Source organism: Zootoca vivipara, chromosome Z2 (assembly GCF_965207765.1).
Source record: "Zootoca vivipara chromosome Z2, rZooViv2.hap1.1, whole genome shotgun sequence".
Taxonomy (NCBI): domain Eukaryota; kingdom Metazoa; phylum Chordata; class Lepidosauria; order Squamata; family Lacertidae; genus Zootoca; species Zootoca vivipara.
This window is the reverse complement of record NC_142585.1, coordinates 35,998,625-36,016,509: the sequence shown is the minus strand read 5'-3', so window position 1 is coordinate 36,016,509 and position 17,885 is coordinate 35,998,625. Positions and strand designations below refer to the sequence as shown.

Genomic DNA, 17,885 nt, shown 5'->3' with positions numbered 1-17,885 from the left:
TAGACGCGTCACCCCGGGCAACCGGGGAGTGTGTGTACGCGTGTGCACGTGGCTGCGGGAGGCTCTGCTGACGCAGCCGGCACACCACCCTGTCCAGGGCCATCCCATCCCAGTCTCACCCGACCTACCTCTATAGTTGGGGTGGGGGTAGGGGTCGACTGCTTTTTCTGGAGATACTTTGGAGTGCAAGGAGATAGGATTTGGAGGAAGCGCCGCGCTCCCAGTGGAGCCTCCACGCTCAGACGTAGTCTACCTGTGGGGACAAGCGACCGGGAACCTCTTCTTCCCCGCCCCGCTCACCATGTGAGATTTCTTTAGTCTGTTGCAGGAAGGTATTGTGAAATTACAAAATTACAAAAAGTGATAGCGAAAGGGCTCGTGCCCTAGGTGCCAGCTAGCCATGCCTGCTTCCTGGATATTCCATTCTCCCCCCCCCCTCCACGTTCCCCATCTTTGTGTGGCCATGGAACATTATTGTAATCATTAGACTGCTTTGGGGTTCCTCTCCTAAAGTGTATAATAATTAATAATGCAGAATAAAGATTTGTTAAATTTCCATAATTGTTGAACAATCAGGGGAGGGAGAAGCCATGGCTGTTTTAAGTAGTATAATTAGGGTTGCCATATTTCAAAAAGTAAAAAGCCAGGACACCCCAAAGGTTGTTGAGCTTTTTTTCAAGGAAACCCCCTAAAAATTTATTGAGCTTTTTAAAGGCAAAGTGCCACCCTTCGTTTCCCCTGGACATCAATTCCGCCTTTGATACTGCTTTAAATGTATAGTACGGATGGGGCTTGCCAGGACCAGAGACCCACTCTATCACAAAACTCATATATGACCTTGATCAAAACCTCTCAAGCCTGACCTGCCTCAAAGGATTGCTGTGAGTATAAAATGGGGATCAGAAGTACCTGCTTATGAGGTACGAAGCCTTATGAGGAATGGCTTAGGGAGCTGGGTATGTTTAGCCTGGAGAAGAGAAGGTTAAGGGGTGATAGCCATGTTCAAATACCGGTATATGAAAGGATGTCATATGGAGGAGGGAGAAAGATTGTTTTCTGCTGCTCCAGAGAAAGCGGACACGGGGCAATGGATTCAAACTTCAAGAAAGAAGATTCCACCTAAACATTAGGAAGAACTTCCTGACAGTAAGAGCTGTTCGACAGTGGAATTTGCTACCAAGGAGTGTGGTGGAGTCTCCTTCTTTGGAGGTCTTTAAGCAGAGGCCTGACAGCCATATGACAAGAATGCTTTGATGGTGTTTCCTGGTTGGCAGGGGGTTGGACTGGATGGCCCTTGTGGTCTCTTCCAACTCTATGATTCTATGCTAAATCTATTTGGGCTCCTCCCCCCCTCCCACCCCGACCTCCACTTGGCAATGTTGGTTTTTTGGTGGTTTTTTTTTGGGGGGGGAGGGTTAGTGGTGCTAAATGGTAAAGTAAAAACCCCTTGCCATGCCCCCAAGTGTGTTGTTGTGGGTCCCCCCCCCTGGGCCTGTCAGGGGCCTACATTAAACAAAGGCCTAATGGCTGCCTTGGGGGGATTTCCAGTTGCTTGGTTGATGATGATGTCATTTGGTTTGTGGGTGTGGCTTAGATTTCACAGGAAGGGAGGGGGTGGAGGAGGGTACTACGCCACTTGAGGGCGCTGTTTGACTTGGTGGAAAAGCAGGTGTGTACCTGGGCAGGTGTGCGATTTGAGGGATTTTTGCCCCCAACAACGCTCTAGGAGTGGCCTGGATCGTTGTGTCAAAATTTCAGGACGATCGGTCAAGCGGTTACGGAGAAAAGTGGCAAATGGGATTTCACGATTTTTACATTTTTATATATATAGACTAGTAACACCTTGGCCTGGTAGGAAATCAGCAACTAGTGCTGCTCTCTGAGCGCTGGCCTCACTCCTGTCAGCAATCATGCTGCAGCATTCTGTACCAACTGCAACTTCTGGGGCAAGTGCGAGAGAAGCATCACATAGAGTACATCAGAGTAATCCAGTCTCGAATGCATGAACAACTGTGGCAAGGCTTTCGTGGTCCAGGAATGGCCGTAGCTGTTGAAACCAGCTGCAGTTGGTATAAAGCAGTTCTAGCCACTGAGGCTACCTAATAAAAACATTTATAGATATCCGTGAGAACAAAAGTGCCTTTGAAGTTACCCACAAACAAAAGGAGTACTTAAACACCTCACCCAGCAGGCACAAAGTCACCTCGACATGGTCTTTCTTATTATTTTGAGATATTTCTTCTTCCATAAACACCACTCGATAGCTCAGTTGGTTAGAGCATGGCGGTGTTAACTCCAAAGTTGCAGGTTCGATCCCTGAATGGGGCAGCTGCACATTCCTGCATTGCAGCAGATTAGACTAGAATGATCCTCAGGATCCCTTCCAACTCTACAATCCTATGATTTAGTATTTATTTCTAAATTTGCATTTATACTAATAAATTAACATATGCAGATATGTGCCCTTCCCTTTTCCGGTTTTTTTGTGTGTGCATTTTTTCTTCGTTAGTGATGCTTTAGTTATCCTAAAAGAACGATACATATTGCGCGCGCATATCTATATATCTATATTTGCGTCTTAGTGAGTAGCTGAAATGTCATGTGTAGTCCTTTTCACACTGTGAGGTAAATGGCCCGATTTTATCTCAATCCTGTAACAAGTTAGCCGTTACTGTCCCTTTAAAGGTGCAGGGAGTGTGATGGAGAAGCTAGCTCCGTCGCTATCTGATGACATACACTGCCTTTGGAGGAACTAGCAAGCCTAGATCTATGAGGGGGTGATGCCAAATCTGACGCCCATGGGTTTCGTCACTCTCTAGTGACCTTTTTCCTTTAGCGACGAGCTGTTGCTAGGGCAGCTATGGACGCCACTAGGAGACCTATACATATTCCTCCGCAGATGGGGCTCTACGCGGAGAAACACCGCCTCCACCAAATTATGCAGGTGATGGAATGAAATGCTTGGCGCAGGCGGCTTGAAGTGAATAAGCGGCCCGCAGAATATAAAACTTACAAGGGAGTTGTCCGAGCGGGACGGGATATGTGAGAGTTCGATAATTCCCGGCAACCACCGAGGGAGAGGGAGCCTATTAGACTACAGTTCCCAGCATGCTCTAGGGCAAAGGTGGGGCGCGCAGTATATGCTGGACTCCAGCTACCATCAGCCCCAGCTGGGATTGGTAATGGTGAGGGATGATGGGAGTTGTATTTCATTTCCCCCATTCCTGCTCTGGGGAAATGCAGTTGCTAGATTAGCATAGGGTATACAGTATGTCCACCCTGCATTTATAGGTCAGACTGAGCGCTGGTGATTTGCTCTTTCATTTTTATTTTATTGAAAAAGTATTACTGTATAAGCCTGAAGGTGGCGATGTGATTGTTATAAGCTGCACCCACAAAGGATCTTGGGAAGTGTAGTTTTCTCTTCACAGAGCTACATGTCCAGCTACCCTTAATAAAGTACAATTTCCAGGATTCTTTGGGAGGGGAGAAATAAGTTGTAAATATATTGTGCGGATCTGCCTATAATATCCATAAAATACCAAAAAGTTACGAGAAATATAATTCATCAAAATATTCAATATATAATAAATTATTGTACAGGCAATGGCCATTTCTCACAGTGGTTCCATTCCTAGCCCCAACACATGTCAGTGGAGTGCACATAAAAAGGTAAAAGTAAAGGACCCCCGGACGGTTAAATCCAGTCAAAGGCGACTGTGGGGTTGTGGCGCTCATCTCGCTTTCAGGCCAAGGGAGCCTGTGTTTGTCCACAGACAGTTTTCCGGGTCATGTGGCCAGCATGACTAAACCACTGCTGGCACACGGAGGACCTTGACGAATGCCAGAGTGCACAGAAACACAGCTTACCTTCCCGCCGCAGTGGTGCCTATTTATCTACTTGCACTGTCGTACTTTCGAACTGTTAGGTTGGCAGGAGCTGGGACAGAGCAACAGGAGCTCAGCCCATCGCGGGGATTCAAACCGCCAACCTTCTGATCAGCAAGCCCAAGAGGCTCAGTGGTTTAGACCACAGCGCCACCCTGTCCCTGTTCTTTCCTCTTCCAGGTCCAAAAAGACTCACATGTTGGTAATCACTCATCATTTGGACATGCCTAAAACGATTGCTGCCTATATATAAAGCAGAAGGATGTGATCTACTGTTAACTTGTGGCTCCCAGCCACAATAAGAAGAAAGGATAATGAACTTCGGCTAATGAACTGGAGCATCAGGGCAGTTATGATCCAGTGCTGGGAAACCTGTAGCCCTCCATATTTTTCTCCCAACTCCCATCAATCCCACTCAATATGGCTGATGTTCAGGGATGATAGGAGTTGTAGTCTGACAATATTTGGAAGGCTACAGGTCCCCATTCCTGAGCGAAGAAGTAGCACACAATAGATGGAAGAAGCCCTTCATTTGGGAATGCCGCCTCTTAGATCAGGACTGAGGAACTGTGGATTCTCCATATATTATTGCACTCCAACTCCCATCAGCCCCAACCAGCATGGCTGATAGTTAGGAATGGTAGGAGAGAGTCCAGTAACATCTGGAAGGCCAGAAGTTCCCCATTTATTCTCTCTTCCTTTCCAAGTTTACAGGCTTGATCTCAGGATGATAACCAATGATCCTGGTTTTATTGGCAACCTGGTGGTTTTAATAGTAGAAAATAAAATGCAAAAAATAAAATAAAATAGCAGCTCCCCACCCAACTGCCTTACTCTCTTAATTTTGTTTGGAAATTGTAACCAACTTTCAAGAGAGGGAGATTAAAGTGACTGGGTGAATGTGGAGAGAATGCAACCTTAAACTGAGGGGCAATGACATTAGGTTATATGCTTGCAGTGCCATCTTTGCCAACAAATTTCCCCAGAAAAGCTCAACAGCTTTTCTGTCCGGATTTTCACTGTTTGAAATATGACAACCCTACTGTTTCCCCTCTTGTTCCTTCCTTCTTCAGGCTACTGAATCCAAGCAGAGGGAACAGCAGGGTGACCTGCAGAGTTGTGGCTAATTTGGCAAGGCCCACAGTGGCCTCTGCTGGCTATCAGCCACAGTTGCAGGCATAGCCTTGGTGATGAGAATGAATAAGGAGCAGGCACTTACTAGCGGTATCTAAATCCAATCCACCCTTTTCCTGCCCAGTCAAGAAAACCAGATCCAGAGTGTGAATGGGCCAATGACATATTGGAACAGTCCTAGCGTTCTCGAAGCCACCAACATGAGTCTGACCAAACTGCGGGAGGCAGTGGAAGACAGGAGTGCCTGGCGTGCTCTGGTCCATGGGGTCACGAAGAGTCGGACACGACTAAATGACTAAACAACAACATAGTTGTAACGGCTGCCCTGAAGCCCTGAACCTCCACCCCCAATTTAATAGCCTTGGACAAGGATATTGAATTCTAGAACCAAAAGACTGGGAGTTATCAGCAACCAGTGCTATTTTTCTAGAAAAAGAGGTGCCACGAACACCTTCCTTGCTCTCTTATAATGGTAACGTTGTGCACCTGAGAGGTGCCAGAACTGAATTCTGGTGAGTTCCAGCTGGAAAAAAAAGCCCTGTCAACACTGCTTTTGAGACCACCTTTGTCAATTCATGCAGGGAGACTGCTGGATAGTGAGGTGGGTGGTAAAGCAGCACCTATTCTGTCCTGATGACCCACTGCCAGGGACAAACACTCTAGATTTCCTCTCAACTGAACAGAGAGCCTGGAGAGAGAGATGGATTTTCTATATACCACAGCTGTTTGGAGGAGTAGGTTCTTTTGTATGTTCTCGTGAATTATATGTGTTCTTTTTAAAAGGAATGTTTTAATCTTATAATATGTTTTATGTTTAAACTCCAAAAGTTGCTTAGAGACTTTTGTGTAAGAAATGTTTAATGTCTAATAAATACCAGTAGTAATATTGGCTGCATACTCACCATTAGCATTTAAGCACACACCTCCCCCCAAGAATCCTGGAAACTGCAATTTATCCCTCACAGAGCTACAAATCCCAGCACCTTTAACAAACTGCAGTTCCAAAAATTCCTGGGCAGGAGAAGCCATGCACTTCAAATGTATGGAGTGTATGCAGATAGTAGCAGTAATAAAAATAGTAGTAATAATAATATTTCTTTAAATGTTGTTTTTAAAGGAAATGCTTCAAGGTTTGCTTATCCATAAACCGGAAGAGCCTATAGACTTCTTGATCAAACAATTAAATCAAGACAACTATGATGGTGAGTAGAGTAAATGGAAGAAATCATTTTAGTTGGGGGTTGGGGAATTGGGCAACTAGCATCTCCTGAGCTGAATCCAGCCTATGAGAGGCAGCTCCTGCTCTACAAGTTGTTGACCTCAAGCCTGTCTTTCCCACCATCCTTTTTGTCTTATTGCCTACCCCCTTCCTAAGCTGCCCACTTAGTCCACCTGGCGGACGTAAGCCCCATGCTGCCATTTCAGGCAGTGCGGGGCCCCAAGCCACAGCGTCACTCCCAGGAGAGAAGCGTGGCTTGGGCGCACTGCTGGCCAGGCCCTGCGGTAAGTGCCACCCCCTGCAGTGTGCCATTTTGTCACCCCCCCTCAAAGATGACACCTGGGGTGAACCGCACCCCAGCACCCCTCTTCCTACGCCCCTGCCACTTTGCATGGAAACCATAGGTAACTTAACACATAACACCAACACAACACAACATAATGTAATATAATATGAGCCTGCTGGATCAAGCCAATGGTTCATTTAGTCTCTCACCCTGTTCTCAGTCCCAGATCCTGTTCTTTGTCAACCAGGTTCAGTGGGGAGCACATAAGTAGGACCTAACCATCATCTGCACGATTGAGATTAAATTGATTAGGGATGGCATACCAAGAGGGCTATGCCTTTCAGACCTAACAATTATTTTCCAAGAGCACCTACTTATGGTGGTGGCTGATGCCTGTTTTTACTGAAAGGGCAGAAGGCAGTGAATGTCCTGTGTGAGTGTCTGGAGGTGGTTGGAGGATGGATGTTGGCTAACAGATTGAGGTTGAATCCTGACAAGACAGAAGTACTATTTTGGGGGGACAGGGTGTGGGTGGGTGTGGGGAACTCCCTGGTCCTGAATGGGATAACTGTGCTCTTGAAGGACCAGATGGGAGTCATTTTGGACTCACAGCTGTCCATGGAGGCACAGGTTAATTCTGTGTCCAGGGCAGCTGTCTACCAGCTCCATCTGGTACGCAGGCTGAGACCCTACCTGCCTGTAGACTGTCTCACCAGAGTGGTGCATGCTCTAGTTATCTCCCGCTTGGACAACTGCAATGCGCTCTATGTGGGGCTACCTTTGAAGGTGACCCGGAAACTGCAATTAATCCAGAATGCGGCAGCTAGACTGGTGACTGGGAGCAGCCGCTGAGACTACATAACACCGGTCCTAAGAGACCTACATTGGCTCCCAGTAAGTTTCCTAGCACAATTCAAAGTGTTGGTGTGGCCTTTAAAGCCCTAAACGGCCTCGGTCCAGTATACCTGAAGGAGCGTCTCCAGCCCCCATTGTTCAGCCCGGACACTGAGCTCCTGCACCGAGGGCCTTCTGGTGGTTCCCTCACTGTGAGAAGCAAAGCTACAGGGAACCAGGCAGAGGGTGTTCTTGGTAGTGGCGCCCGCCCTGTGGAACGCCCTTCCACCAGAGGTCAAGGAGATAAATTTAGAAAACACCTAAAGGCAGCTCTGTTTAGGGAAGTTTTTAATCTGTGATATTTTAATGTATTCTGGTATTTGTTGGAAGCCGCCCAGAGTGGCGGAGGAAACCCAGCCAGATGGGCGGGGTATTGATAAATAAATAAATAAATAAATAAATAAATAAATAATAGCAACAATGGCAGGGAGTCCAAACAGCAGGTGGTGTTAGAGCCAAGGGGGGGGGCAACTAATTACAGTTTTGTCCCCATCCTTCTCCCTGCTGAGCTCTACAATGGCCACACTGAAACCTGGGAGGAGGAGAAAGCTGACAGCCAGGGTCACCACTCCCTGGATTGGTTGTGAATAAGAAGGCAGGCAGGTGGGGGGGGCTGGCTGAGGGGTTGGTGGGGCAGCACCCCCATTCAACCTGATTGAAAAGCCTCCTCTGCCTAGATAAGGGTTTCCCACACTTGGATCTTCAGCTGTTTTTGGATTATAGTTCCCATCATCCCTAACCACTGAGCTAGCTTGGGGTGATGGGAGTAGTAGTCCAAAAACAATTTGTGACCTAAGTTTGGGAAACCCTGACCTAGATATTAAGAAACCCCACATTACTCATAAAATAGCCATCAGTTTTGAACTTGAATATATACAGTGGTACCTCTGGTTGCGAACGGGATCTGTTCAAGAGGCACATTCGCAACATGAAAAGGCCGCATCCTGAAGCGCTGCGTCTGCGCACACACGTGATGCAATTCTGTGCTTCTGCGCATGCGCAAAGCGCTATTTAGTGCTTCGGCGCATGCGCGCGTGCTGAACCCGGAAGTAACCCATTCCGGGACTTCCGGGTTCGGTGCATCCGTAACCTGAAAAGACATAACCCGCGGAGGACGTAACATGAGGTATGACTGTATGTATATTCAAGTTATTTGATCCTTGTTGGGAATTGTGTCCCACTACAGTGGTACTTTGGGTTGCAGACCCGATCCGTTCCAGGGTGCCATTTGCACCCTGAAAAGTCCACAACCCAAGCGGCGCTTTTGCGCATGCGCGAAAGTGCAATAGAGCGCTTCTGCGCATGTGTGAAGCGTGCAGAACGCCTGTGCATGCGTGCACTGCGAAGCCCGAAAGTAAACACTTCCGGATCCGCCGCATTCGTAACACGAAAAAATGCAACCTGCAGCAGATGCAACACAAGTTATGACTGTATTGTAATCTCATAGCTCCCCTGTCCTGAAACCTGAAATGGCAACTTTGAAAACAAGGCTAGACTTGTATACAATGTACAGTACATGTTTGTCTGATGTTAGCAGCAGAAATCATGCCAGTGAATATGAGCGGAATTCACTATGGTCTTTTTTTCGTCTGCAAAAATGTGATTTTCTGCATTATTTTTATGTTTCCTTTCCATTGAAATGCATAGAAATTAATTATGTAAATAATTGTGTTAGTTTAAGACATAATATAGTGAGACAAACAGGATTTAGCAGGAGCCAAACTGTAGTGGAATGTAAACAGTGCTGATTGTGGCAAGGACAGGACGGAAATCACTGCCTCCTTATGCTCCTACCCATAGCCCACCATGTGCTAATTTCTAGGGTTTGTAAGATGCTTCAAGTTTCTTTCCTGTGGAAAGCCAAAGAGAAAAGCGCATTAACAGATCCTTTAAAAAACAACACCAAGATGCTTTTCCTGGGAATGGCAGGAGTTCTTGTGTATCCATTATTTATACTCTCTGTGCCTCCGTCTGATAACTTCCTGATGTCATTAAGCTTGCTAATTACTCCTTTTGTCAAGTGAAAATTTGGCTTAGCTCTGGCAGCTTTTGCCTGCCATTTATTTTTATTTTTAAATTACTTACTTACTTGCCACAGCTAATGACTTCTACAGCTCAACAGCTTCGCAGTCGGGGAAGCTGCAAGTGGGCTTCTTAACATGAGTGTGTGTTTGTGCGTAAGGCAGGCTGACGAATCGAACAGCCTGCATTCCTGCCACAATGAAGAGCCGTGTACCCTCAATCAAAATTATTTGATTTACAAACTGTTCACCCTTAGGCGGATTAGATTTGGCTATGCACAACGGCACTCTAATTTTTCATTCCACATGAGCTGTCAAGGCGAGAATGGTGTCATGTTGCTTTGATGTTTCTGTAACGGTTTACTCTGGGTTGTTGCTTTTTTAAACACACACACACACACCAGACGTTCTGTTGTGTCACATCAATAAAACCTCTGTCACTAGAGGCGTCTGGGGCTCTTTATGTTTTAGGGTTGAGATTCATATCAAGGTGAATTTGAAGCTAAATATTTGGGGTTGGTGAACGAGAGGAGAAAAAAGTTTGCATCCAGGAGCTGTTTCTGAATGTAGCTTGCACCCATTCTGATCTGTTTCAGAGAGGTTTTTTTTGTTTTGTTTTTAAGTACACCATAGAAAAGTTTTCATGTAAACCTTTTGGCAGCTGAAGCAACTGATGACAATGATTGCTATTTTGATTTAGGCTACAATCACTCTGGCCCCCGGCCCACCCCGATGGCATGCCCTGCTCCCATGGTGTAGTAGGGTGCGCCTTCCTCAGGTGCCACCAGGGCTTCTCCTACCGTATGCTGCTGGTGAAATGTGACCCCAATTTGCTCTGGATGGTTAGGGGAGGGATCAGAGAAGATGTTGGAAGGGAGGGGGGTTCCTGCTCATGTAATGCAAGTCTCCCTGGGGAGAGCATTCCACAAATGTCTCATGTTTGAAACTCTGGGGATCCACTGTTAGTCAGTTTAGATGATGTTGCACTACATAGACCAGTGAGTGAAGCAGTATAAGGCAGCTTTTTGGGGGAGAAATTCAACATAGTGCTAAGGAGATTGTTCCAACATCCTGCTTATCGGATGGAATGATCTTCCCTCTCCTCCCCTGTGTATTGCTCTGGAGCTTCTCCCAATCCCCCTGAGCCAATTTGGGGTGTAGGGGTGTGTTCAGGGATGGAGGAAAGCCCCACTGTGCTAGCAAAAGTCCTTGTAGGGGCTCCTGTTAGTGGAACCAGTTAGCTGAATCTGGCCCTGTGTTTTTAAATTCTTGAGCTGAACATCCTAAATGACCAAGCTACAGCTTTGTTCCTTTTATTTTTCAGAGTGGGATTTGAAAACAAAGCAAAAAGCTCTTGATTTTGAGTTTCTAGTAAAAGAGATTGTCTTTGGTTTAAATGAAGCACTTCTGTCTGCTCAAGTTCAGAGCATTCTTATTAAATAATGGAAGGAACAATGCTAAAAAGAGCTGTTGAGAAAAAAAAGAAAATAACAGAGGAGGAACCTCTAGCAATCTTGGTTTCTTTGTGTGTAAATGTGTGTGTGTTTTAAACAAATTTCTTGATCACAGAAGAAGGTACTGACTGAAGAGAGGGAGAAGCATTACCTTATTAAAGTCATCAGGAAACCTATGAATTTTCATGATCTCTCCTTCCAAGGCAGCTTTCGCCCCAGAGAAAAATTCAAACAGAGATGTGGAAGAAAAAGAAAAAGGGATTGTATTTTTCCCAGGTGTGAAGGCAGAAAAGCTTTTAATTAATAATTGGTTCTAAAGTACTTCTTTAAGTAGTGTGGCGGGGGGGACGGGACGTCGCCACCGCTATACACAAAGGTGCTGGTAATTTATAGCTCCAAATGACTACAGGCCTTGAGAAACTTTTTATTTTTTAAAAAATCTTTTATTAAGTACAGTAGCTAGAATGTCCATCTATGTTTATACAACAAAGCATGCAAAGTTAAAAACAAATATTTTATTAAGCATGGCAGCCTAGCAAAGTTGCACAAAAGAAACCATCACGTAAGGCAGAGATCCCATTTTTGTAGGGAAAGCAAGACTTGCTCTGCTTTGAGGAAGAATTCCATTTAAAGCCTAGAGGAGAGAAGCTCAGTCTCTTCTGCTATTTCTAAAAAGAGCCTGTCGGGCTCTTGAAACAAATTCCAGCTTTCTTCCAAAGCTCACAGGTTCCAGGGCACTGCCACTGTCCACCCTCTGGGCTCTAGAACTCAAAGTTCCCAAACTGAGATGAACGATTGTTTGGTTTGGGCTGGGGTTTGTAGCCAATTCGGTCATGTATCATCTGTTCCCAGCTCTTATGATCAGTGTTGAGTCCCAGTACACCCTCACCATCGCTGGCTCCTACCACGTCCACCTCCTCGCGCTTCCTACGACTCTCGAGTTCCTTGCAGCACCGTCGAACTCCTCAATGTCGTCCTGTGTTGGTTTCCGCCGCAGCATCTTGCAAGCAGATCTCCCCACCCCCTTGAGAAACTTTTTAAAAATACAACAATCACTAAAAAAAAACACCCAAGGACAATGGGGGTTGTATCCAGTGTCTTCCTCAGAGTAGACCCATTAAAATGAATGGGTGTAACTAACTTGTGTCTGTTAATTTCAACGGGTCCTCTCTGGGTGAATTTAGTTGGATACAAGCCAATCAAAATTTATTTTTATTTCTTAAATATATACATTGCTGTTTAAAAAAACCCTAAAAGCAGCTTACAAATAACAAAACAATAAAACCATTAGTAAAAAAAACCTATTTAAACATTAAAAAAATAAAATCAGCAATAAACTAAAAACAGGTTAAAACATAGGATACATGCCCCATCTTCCTCCTGGGTATTTTTGCTTTTTAAAGAAAATGGCACTTGGAGACTTTGGGAAGTTAAAAAGGCAAAAGATTTTATTTTACAGCGAAATAGGTAAAAGAGAAGATGCATCAGGGGATAGAATTATTTCAAGAAACAGTTATTAGTCTATTATCGATCGATGGATATCACAGTGGATGTCATAGGCTTCTAAACAAGATGGTAAATGCACAGATTATTTTCACTTTGGTTCCTTAACAGTTAAGGCTTAACTAATTGCAGTGCTGTTTCAGTTTAGGTCATAAAAGCAAGGTTCTGAAAATTTGACACTTTCTGTCAGTGTTTCCAACCTTTTACAAATCTCACCCCTGAGGCTCCTCTTTTGGTATACAGTACTGTACTAGCCCAGGGGATCAGCACACACTCCCCTCCTAACTGGTCTGTCCCCTTTTTACTGAACTTGAGACCCAAGTAGAGTGTTTACTCACAACTCCACTTCTTTCCCAAATTGAGATTCCCGGTTCTCACTGGTCTGTGTACTCTTAAAAGACATTAGCCACTTTATTTTAATATTTAACACCCAGCTCAGAGACTTCCTTCTCTGGCTGTAGATATTATCCTCAGGGCAAATTGCACACAGTTCAGAGGCTATCCCAGGGGTCAGCAAACTTTTTCAGCAGGGGGCCTGTCCACTGTCCCTCAGACCTTGGGGGGGGGGGATGATCCAATTCCTATGCCCCACAAATAACCCAGAGATGCATTTTAAATAAAAGGGCACATTCTACTCACGTAAAAACATGCTGATTCCCGGACCGTCCACGGGCCAGATTTAGAAGGCGACTGGGCCAGATCTGACCCTAATGGGCTATACTATCCACTTGAATGCCAGGAACCCAAACTCTTAACTGCTACTCCTTTTCCAGTCACAAAGTTCTGTCTCCACCCACCTTCTGGCTAGCTGGACCTGCAGCCAGAGTGAGTCTTCAGCCCTGCACTCTGTGAGCTACACCTTTCCTGTGTGTATCACCACACTCTAGTCCAGGGGTTCCCAACAAAATTTTCTCGAGGACCCCTCATCGAGCCGCTATTGTGACAAGGACCCCCATTAATTCCTAATCCTAAAATTAAAAAGTGAGTTACAACAGAGTACTCCATCAGTATACAGTTAGTTTTAATTTTCAGTTCTTAATGAGATGAACCACTTTTTAACCAACGGTCCATTTTTAACTACACGAACTGTAGCTTCCACGAAAAACAACGCTTTGTTTACAAACACTACTGTTTTGCAAAGAGGCAGTGCGCGCCAGGGAGGAGGAGAAGACAGGGTACCTGTGCAGTAGCGCACAAATGAAGCCGACGTGCGCAAAGCATCTTGGGGAGGTGAGCGTCAGTAGAATGCGCGCACTGCCTCTTTGCAAAACAGTAGTGTTTGTAAAGCGCCACCTAACGGCATACAGCAGAACTACTGCCTCTATCTAATTCTAGTTTTGCGCTAGACTCTGCTCATGCAGGAAGCGGCCAAAACAAAAAATCTGTTATCATACGAAATATATTTAATATATTTTTTATTCTAATAGCATCTTGCGGACCCCTCTGGCATAGCTCGCGGACCCCTGGGGGTCCCCGGACCACCTGTTGGGAACCACTGCTCTAGTCTACCTGACTACTACCTGACCGGTGCTTCGTGCAGCGCTGCTGGGTGCCGACCTGGCAGGCCGCTTCCTTGATCCGGCGGCCTGCCGGGTCGGCGCTGATCAGCGCTGCGCGGAGCACCGGATCGAGGAGCCGGTCTGCAGAGTCAGCGCCCAGCAACGCCGCACGCTGGGCACTGACTCTGCAGACTGGCTCCTCGATCCGGTGCTCCACGCAGCGCTCACATATGTTCTAGCGCCCGTTTATTTAACAGGCTGAACAACACTAGTAATAAATAAAATCACTAATAAAATAAAAAAACAGGTTAAACATACATAAACATTCTACATGTCTGGGTAGGCTTCTCGAAACAAAAATGTTTTAGCAGGCACAAAAAAGAGTACTGTAGTTATGTCAGGCAGCAGGGAGTTCCAAAGCGTGAGGCAGCCTGTACAGGGGCTTGTAATTGTGGAGGTATAGTTTGTTGAGGTTTCTGCTTATTTGAACCCCTAGGTACCTGAATCTGGTGCGGCAGTTTTATTTTTTATTTTTGCTGTTGGTGAATTCCTTTTGGGTATGTGGAAGGGGGGGGGCAGTGTTGTTGTTTTTTTAAATGTATTTTTATTAAGGATTTTATTGTTTTACAAAGGTGTGTGCAATGTCTCTCATGGTTTTTTAAATGTAACTCCCCCCCACCAGTTTCATTTGTTGAGACATTAGGAAGAAAAGGGGGAAAGAGGTGGGGGAGAATGGCGAGTGGGGTTGGGGGGGCGATGTTTCTGTTTTACTTAATATATGTGGGGTTTTGTGTCAGCGTTGCTTGTGCAGGTTCTCTGCTGGTCACTTGTGTTCCTTTGGTGGTGAGAGAGGCTGGGGTTGGCCTAGGGTGTGACTGTTCCTTTGTGGTTGGCTGTGGTGGTCTTTGTTTTCATGTGTGAGTGGTGGGTGGGTGTTTTGGATCAGGTTAGCCATATTGATTTGTATGCTGTTGGTGGATTTTTGTCATTGTCTTGTTGGGTTGTGTATGTGATAAGGGGAAGCCATACCAGGATGAAAGTATCTTATTCTATTTGTGAGGTGGGGCAATGTTGAAGCACATAGCCTCAGATTTTGTAAAGTTTACTTGTAGACCCAATGAGAGCTATTATGATTAATTATTATTTATTAGTATTCTGTCTTCCCCCCACAGAACCAGGACTCAAGGTGGCTTACAATTTATTTATTTGTTTTAAAAAACACAGAACGCTAAAAACATATAATGGTTAAAAAGTAAGCAACCTATAACAGAATTAAAACAATATAAAATATATTAGTCTGAAATAGGGTGGGTTTAAAGAATTAAAAAAAACACTGAAAGTTTTTTAAAAGCCTGGGAGAATAAAAGGGTCTTGGTCTCATGCCGGAAAGAGTGCGTTTAGTGTTAGGAAGCCCTTATAAGGATGGTATTCTACATTCAGGTAGGGATCTGGGCAAATCTGAAAATTATGGCTTCTCTCAGTTTCTCAGTTTTCTGTTTTTAGATTCAGCTAGTTACAGTTCCACATCAAGTTTATGGTGTTCTTTTTAAAAACTCTTTGTGGAAATTCATCTATGTTTTGTGCAAATTTATTCTAATATTAACATTTTTGTATGCAAACTCCACCAATATATACATGACTGCAAAGCAATTTCCCCTAACAGAATGCATATGCTATTTCCACAGATATATGCTTTTTTGTGCACACTTTACCAGGGCATGTACATTTTTTGGCATGCCACTGGGCTGGAGAACTGCACTGTAAAAATTAGCAGAAATGTAAACTTGGAAGGTTGTATGTCTGAGTTTTTTCATAAAGTGAGAATTAAGAAAGTACCGGTACATCTTTAACTGCGATCCAAATCAAATTTCTCCCGCGCTCCTTTATCCAGGGCACCACCTGAAATTCCCATCCCCCTTTAGTAGTCATCCACCTCACTGCATTTGGCAGCGGCATTCAGAAGGTACATTTTAGAGTTTGGATAGGAACTCACTTGCAGGTAAACTGACCCCTAGGGCTACTTTAAAGATTAATACTAGGAGTTTGAATTGGACCCAGGAAACACAGCAGAAACTATAGCACTAATCTGAATGTAAATTAGCAGTGAACAGAAATAAAGATTATTATTATTATTATTATTATTATTATTATTATTATTATTATTATTATCAAAGCTGAATCTTAATATCAGAAAAAATGAATGAAGTGCAGAGAAGCAGAATCAGGTAGTGGTTGAATAATTGAACATGGATTGCTTATTTAACAAAGTCACACCTTGTTAGATAACAGAAATTTTGGAAGCCAAATCCTTGACAGCCTTCTGTGTTCTGTGTTAGAATTTCCATCTTGGAAATGGAAAACTTTGGTATTTTAGCAGTTGCTGGGGGGGGGGTAGGGGTGGCAGTCATGGTGTAGCCCTAGTCCAAGAAGGAGTTAAGTACACAAAAATCAATGGGATTCAGCTGGCATAACTCTCTGTTGAATGGTGGACCGTTGACTGTATAAAGGGATCTGTGTGCAGGCCAGAAGGGTTAAACAGTCCATTACAAAGTTGCCCTAGAAACACTCTGCCACCCGTGCGGTACATTTAGGGACCGAACGCCGGATGATTTTTACCGGTGTGCAGATGAGTAAATTGGCACATTTCTGCATTGGCACGTCTTCTGCCAGCTCCTATGCAGAAGGAAAAGCAGATTTAGTACAAAGTGAGCATTTACAGTAGCCCTGGGCAATATTAAACCGTGATACGGTGTGTATAATGGTACGTTTCCTTTTTCTCCCCCCTCCTATCAAACGTTTGTCCAAAAAGCTGTGTATTAAAGCTTCAGTACCTCAGGGTTTTCTTGTGAATTTTAAATCGTGCTCCTTACTTAAACCTCAAAAGGATCTGTAGATAGAAAGGTTCGTTCATATATATATATATATATATATATATATATATATATATATATATATATATTGCTTTGAAGCGGGTTGAAGAAGTTGATTAGTGTTGGCACCATAGCACATTTCAGTGGCTCTGTTTATAAATAATTCCTCACTTACCAGGCTGGAGTTTCAAGGTGTTAAGATTTTTTTAAAAGGGGGATGGAGGAGAAAAAAGCCACACAGGTTTTAATCACATTATTTTTTGAAAGAAATTAGGTGACAAAAACAGCTCGATGTAGCCTTTTAAAGCATTCTTTTCCTGATAATGTGTAGCCTTTTCTTGGTGCTTCTACAAGAGCCAGTAAGAGCCCTTCCTTTAAACCTCCCAAGTCAAAGAACTTTGTAAAGATGAATTTGTAATTTGGGGGGTTCATGCATGATTTAAAATTTTCCACTGCTCAACTCCATACTGGAAAGCGGTTGCAAAGCTTTGGGGTGGACGGTGGGGTGGGGAATACACTTCTCTCTTTCCCTCGGCTCTCTTGCCAAGATCAGAGAGCATCGCTCCCTTTTGGATAGCAAGATCCAGCGAGGCTTGTCATTTTTTATTTTGGCCGGCTGGAATCTTCGACTGAAATTATCTCCACAGGTACCTTTGGAAAAGATGTGAGGGGTAGAAGGGAGCAGGCATCCAAGAAAATGCACTGGGAGACTAGCCATCACAGTGCTTGTATATAACATGGCAGTGCGTGGGTGGGGGTGGGGGGCAAAGGGGCCACAGATCACAACCTCAAAGGGCATCGTGAAAATGGCAGGTGTCCAAATTTCAGATTTTAAACAAAGCTGAAAGATTTCAGGAACAGAGGGCAACAGAGTGAGGTTCAAAGGATATATTTGCTTGTTGATCTAATTAAGATTCAGTTGCAAACAAAATCTCCAAAGCAAGCAGGATTTTTAAAAAGTATTTAAGGTTGTTATTTTCTGTCTGTTTTATACCTGCCATATAATGCTTGTTCTGCACTTGCAATAAAGGGTCCTTTAGTGTAAGAGCACCTACACTTTGGAACTTCCTGCCCATTTTTGTTATTACCTAACATCATGTGGTGCCCAAACCCTTTT

The 17,885-nt window shown here is 44.4% G+C and overlaps 1 protein-coding gene and 1 pseudogene across 6 annotated transcripts in view; one reads left to right on the top strand and one right to left on the bottom strand.

Moving 5' to 3' along the window:
- The first annotated feature begins 15 nt into the window (after window positions 1–15).
- The window catches only part of AK8 (adenylate kinase 8), a 106,702-nt gene continuing 88,832 nt past the window's right edge, over window positions 16–17,885 (top strand). Inside the window, exons 1-3 of one of the 5 annotated variants that reach the window (XM_088664761.1) lie at window positions 2,797–2,944; window positions 5,604–5,756; window positions 6,140–6,224. In XM_088664761.1, coding sequence (XP_088520887.1) covers window positions 2,861–2,944; window positions 5,604–5,756; window positions 6,140–6,224 — 322 coding nt within the window. In that variant the 5' untranslated portion in view covers window positions 2,797–2,860. Of the gene's footprint in view, window positions 882–2,734; window positions 2,945–5,603; window positions 5,757–6,139; window positions 6,225–17,885 lie in introns of those variants that run through there. The other 4 variants (XM_088664762.1, XM_088664763.1, XM_035102200.3 and 1 more) reach the window with 4 other exon arrangements.
- Window positions 11,392–11,908, bottom strand: LOC118078371 (anaphase-promoting complex subunit CDC26 pseudogene; annotated as a pseudogene). Its single transcript, XR_015948792.1, has one exon. The product of XR_015948792.1 is annotated as an anaphase-promoting complex subunit CDC26 pseudogene (transcript).